Genomic DNA, 4,722 nt, shown 5'->3' with positions numbered 1-4,722 from the left:
AATAATAATACATGTATTTTATATAGTGCCTTAAGAGGTACTCAAAGGCACTTTACATAGTAACAATTTGATCCATTGTTAAAGCTAGTGTAGGTAATGTATTTTCAGAAGCATTTTTTTACAGCGGTGTCCAGTAGAGAGAGCGGTGGAGGAACGCGTTTGAACATCCCAAAAGTTAAAATGGAATACCTAACCAAGAACCTAACAAGAAATGTTGGCGCTAGCCCTAATTTTTGGCTGGACACTTTCAATATCTAAGTTTCTATTGCTAGTTTGTCCAACATTACATACTTTAGCTTTAATATAAAAATATCAATTACAGCAGTTTTAAACATCTCATACTGCAATTTCTTAACCAACAAAACCATCACCTTTCTTGTTTATGCCACATTGAGAATTGCTTTTTTATTGACTATTTCCCAGACACTCTTCACCACTGGAACAAACCAACAGCTTCTTCAGGAGCAGTGTTTGATGCCAGCTGCCAATGCTACCGCGGTCCAGACTTTGGCTGGAGCACGTTCATTTCTCACAAGCATCTGCACAGGAGGAGCTTCCTCAAGAACAATGACCTTATCATTACTGCCGACTTCAGTGGTGAGGATCCGAAATAGCAGCACTTCTACCTGGCTGTTCTAGACTATTCCTACATCAGGCTTTTTGCTGATACACATAGTCGCCAAACAACAATATTCTAAATTCTTTAAAAACTTTTTGACAAATTGTACCAGCAAGAACCTATTCAATTCATAAAATTAACTTCATTTTCCCTTTTCTGCCCTGCTACTGTGAATAATGTCTCACTGTTCTCTTACATAATAAAATCTTGCCATGTTAGCATAAATTTAACATTTTAATTAACCTGTTGATTCATTAGATTTGACCCACCTGATCAAGACTGAGGTACCTGTCAAACCGGCCACACCAAGTGATGACATCACTGATGAGAAGCCAGTCAGTGCGGTGGAAATGAGACAGGAGGCACCAAAACACAGAGAAGCACGTGCTGCCAACCCCTGTCATCCCAACGCCTGTTATAATGGAGGCGTGTGTGTGGAGAGTGAAGGGAAGGCCTCATGCAGGTGTGTCTTTGACCTAGTGTTTGAGGGGTGGATCTACAGTTCCATTGTGTGTGTATTTTCATTTCTAAATACCTCTTTTGAATTGTGGGATTTTTTGAGAACTGAGGGTATTTTGGCTCAGTCCTCACTTCCAGAAGATATGAATTTACATTCAGTGTCATTTAGGCACAGGCTACTGCTCGAGTAAGCACTTGCCTCAGTAAGTACACCAGGCTAAGTATTTAAAGAGTCAAGTGTGAAGATTGATACCACTCTCATGTCTGTGTAAGTATAGAGCTAGCTTAGGTTAGCATAAAGACTAGAATCAAGGGGGAACAGCTAGCCTGGCTCTCCCCAGTTGACAGTTCAAAAACACGTTGCATTACATGCCAACTTGTTGTCCCTGTGAAGTTGCTGCACAGAAGGGCCAAGTGGACATATAAACTGTTGTGCTAGTTACAGCATGTATCCCTCCAAAAACCACAATTACCATAAAGAAATGTGTTAATGAGTGAGCTTCATAGGTGCTGTTTCCCCCGCTTTCCGTGTTTATACTATGCTATGCTAAGCTAAATGCAGAGACATGAGAGTGGTATTAATTTTTTCATCCAACCTTATGTGTCAAACTATTCCTTTTGTAAGTCTCACCAGGCAAGCTTTTGTGTGAACCAACCTAGGTTATCCCCAACAAAAACACAGCACAGTCTTCACTGGTTTCTCTGCTGCTGTAACAGAGTAAGGTTTACTATCTTTTCTCTAAAACAAAACCCTGTTTATTTTAATTTAATAGTGGCGTTTGGTATGTACAAATCTCTGCCCACTCCTTAAACAACCTAGCTGTGTAGTTGCAGCTTGCAACATCCTCACTTCACCCTCCTGCCCTATCTAGAGCTAGTGTTTGATTTGTCTGTTCAGGGCTACTGTAGAATGGTGTTTCCTTTGTAGATATAAACAGCTCGTTCTAATGATAACATAATTATGAATATTATATTCCACTTCTGACAATAGATAGAATAATTTACACACATGCATACACATGTGTATTCATGGTCACTACAGCTCAAAGCAATTATTTATGCTTCAGGAAATATTTTTTCATAATAACGACAATTTTGTTGCTTTCTTTTCAGGTGTGCATCAAGCCAGACCACCTACTACACTGGTAAAAGGTGTGAGGAACTAAACATAAACAGAAGCATTCTGGGAGCTCTGGTTGGTGGCACAGCGGGGACCGTAGTTCTAACGCTGGCCATTTTCACTGTCATCAGGAGAGCTCAGTGAACACATTTCAGAGGAATAATGGGTCCTTCATTCAGCAGTGAAATACACAGCAAAATAGTTCCCATACCAGGCAGAAGTATTTGTATTAAGCTCATTTCGCACCAAGTGCACCAACTGCACCTAGTGCATCCTGTGCCTATCTCTATGTATTTCTGATGTGTCCTCACATGAAAAATTTTTTACAGTTTTCTCCTTAGACTGAGCCTAGAAATAAGACTTCTCAAAGCTGTACCCCCCAAGGTACAAATTAATGCAGGTTTCACTTTTAAAATAATTACTTTCATCATGAAGTATTAAATTGAAAACTATACTCAAGCCTGGACTGGCAGGAAAATAAAACTATAGCTAAAACCAAAGTAAGCCCAAACATCAACAAATTATATTCTCCCAAATTAACATTTCGCAGGTGGATAGCATCAATTGATTCATGTGACCCAAGTGTGGTTTATTTGTATGTTAAATTGAATCATATTTAGCTTGCTAAATGAATTCTGTTAAAATGAAAAATGTATAGTTTGGATTGAAATCATGCGCCGTGTAAAGAACAATAAAAAACATTTGATGCCTTGTTTTTATTTCATTACATATTATTCCATATACATATAATTTTGATACATATAGTGGTTTGACACAGTATACAGGTTATGGTTCATGTCACTTTCCTTTTAAACAAAACTATCAAACCAATCCAAACATGTCTATTTTGTTCTATATACAGTCAGCACTCACAATCTGGGTTTACAGAATACACAACATCCAATTTAGTGGTACAAACAGAGGAGAAAATGTATACATTAACCATAGTTACATATTCACATACATACTCCCTGCCAGGAGGATTTCATTTAATGTGAAATCTCTGTTGGCCTTAGCTGAGGATGACAACAACCTACTAACTCACAACTACTAATGATAAAGGTCAGTTCTGTCAAATTCATAAATATGATGAAAACCTCAGTGTTCTATTTACTAGGCTTTACTTAACATTTAGCCTGGTTTTAGGACACCAGTGTACACATTTGTAACCATCTAGGAACTATAATCTAACACAAAGCAAACTCTAAGATGTGTTCTCTCATAGGCTACAAGTGGAGTGCCATAAATGTGAGTTGCTGTTTCCGTCTTCATAATCTGAAAGGTAGAAATGACAGATGAAGTATTTAGAACATTTATAGACTGAAAAAATACTTTCTGCTTACATGTGGTCTGAATCTTGCGTCATGAAATAAAATAAAATAATAATAAATAAATAAAAGGATAATATAACCAAGGATTTTTAGTCATACAAGCAGCATGGCATAGCTCTAGTGACAGCAATGTCGATCATTCACTTGGGTCCAGGGAGAAATATATCTAACTATTGGATGAATGGCCATAAATACTGGTACAGACATTCATGGTTCAAAGAAGTACCCTAATTACTTTTGTGACCTCACTTCTCTTCTAGCATCATCACAAGGTCTGCAGTTGTGGTTTTGAGAGAATTTTAAGAATAAGACTCACCTCAGTCCTCATTTGTCTTTAGTGTACGCAGTTGAAGTCAAATTTTTCATGCTCTCACTTTTTCCTCTTGATTTTGCCTGAGGGTAGAAGCAGACAAGGTTACAATGCATGTTTCTGTCATTTTTTTGTGTAATTCCCGGATTTACCTTCTTGGTAAACTTACCATTATGAGCTTTAACAGTTCCTCTCGAACCTGTTAATAACACAAACATTGCTTTATAAATTGGGCAGATGGTAAATACTAATAATTATTGAACATTTTTGGCCCCTAGTGCATTTTTTCCTGGGCCCCCAACAAAATGTTTTCCATGACACTAGTAGAAATTCCAACACTAAGGCATTAATGCAGTGTTTTAGTCTTAGTGTTTAAATTCTCTGTTAGTATTTCCCTGCTTATGACAACTGGACATTTGAGAGATTTTTAACAAACCAATGAACATATTGACACTGATACAGCATGATGGATTTCTTACCATTGTTAAAATGACAAACCTACCTTCTGCTCTGCAACACAGCCTGTTATCAAAATGAGAAGGCCCTGCAAGAGAGGAAATGAAGTGTAACAGGTTTCAAACTGTTTTCATGCAGATATTTTGAATCCCATTTATATTTGAGCTGCATTAGCTGTTTGTGACAAAATGACAACATTTTGCACCAATACAGGAAGTAATATGATGTTTATACACAGAAATAAAATCTACTGTAAGTGTGTGGAGGTCGGGTTTCGTGTGTTGGTGTCTAAATATGTACCTTCAACAATGGTGGCTCAAGTTGACAGTTTCTTAAAATATTTATTTAACCATGATCTGATTTCCCTTACTTGAAGTGTCAGTTGTCTAACCATACCATTCACTTATGGTAATGGTAAATGGACCTG

General features: G+C 37.5%; 2 protein-coding genes across 2 annotated transcripts in view; one reads left to right on the top strand and one right to left on the bottom strand.

Annotated features, from left to right (window-relative positions):
• The window catches only part of mep1a.2 (meprin A, alpha (PABA peptide hydrolase), tandem duplicate 2), a gene marked incomplete in the record, with an annotated part of 7,221 nt that extends 4,310 nt beyond the window's left edge, over positions 1–2,911 (top strand). The window contains 3 exon segments of the mRNA XM_035678226.1: positions 424–597; positions 878–1,082; positions 2,192–2,911. Coding sequence (XP_035534119.1) covers positions 424–597; positions 878–1,082; positions 2,192–2,342 — 530 coding nt within the window.
• adgrf3b (adhesion G protein-coupled receptor F3b) overlaps positions 2,518–4,722 on the bottom strand; it is a 6,341-nt gene continuing 4,136 nt past the window's right edge. The window contains exons 4-7 of the mRNA XM_035678230.1: positions 4,342–4,383; positions 4,009–4,038; positions 3,846–3,922; positions 2,518–3,473 (exon numbers count right to left, since the gene is read on the bottom strand). Of these exons, the coding sequence (XP_035534123.1) occupies positions 3,854–3,922; positions 4,009–4,038; positions 4,342–4,383 (141 nt within the window). The 3' untranslated portion in view covers positions 2,518–3,473; positions 3,846–3,853. The remainder of the gene's footprint in view (positions 3,474–3,845; positions 3,923–4,008; positions 4,039–4,341; positions 4,384–4,722) is intronic.

The sequence above is a fragment of the Morone saxatilis genome, unplaced genomic scaffold, assembly GCF_004916995.1.
Source record: "Morone saxatilis isolate NCDOM2014 unplaced genomic scaffold, NCSU_SB_2.0 Contig7, whole genome shotgun sequence".
Lineage (NCBI taxonomy): Eukaryota > Metazoa > Chordata > Actinopteri > Moronidae > Morone > Morone saxatilis.
Note: the sequence above shows the minus strand (reverse complement) of the source record. Positions and strands in the feature narration are given on the sequence as shown.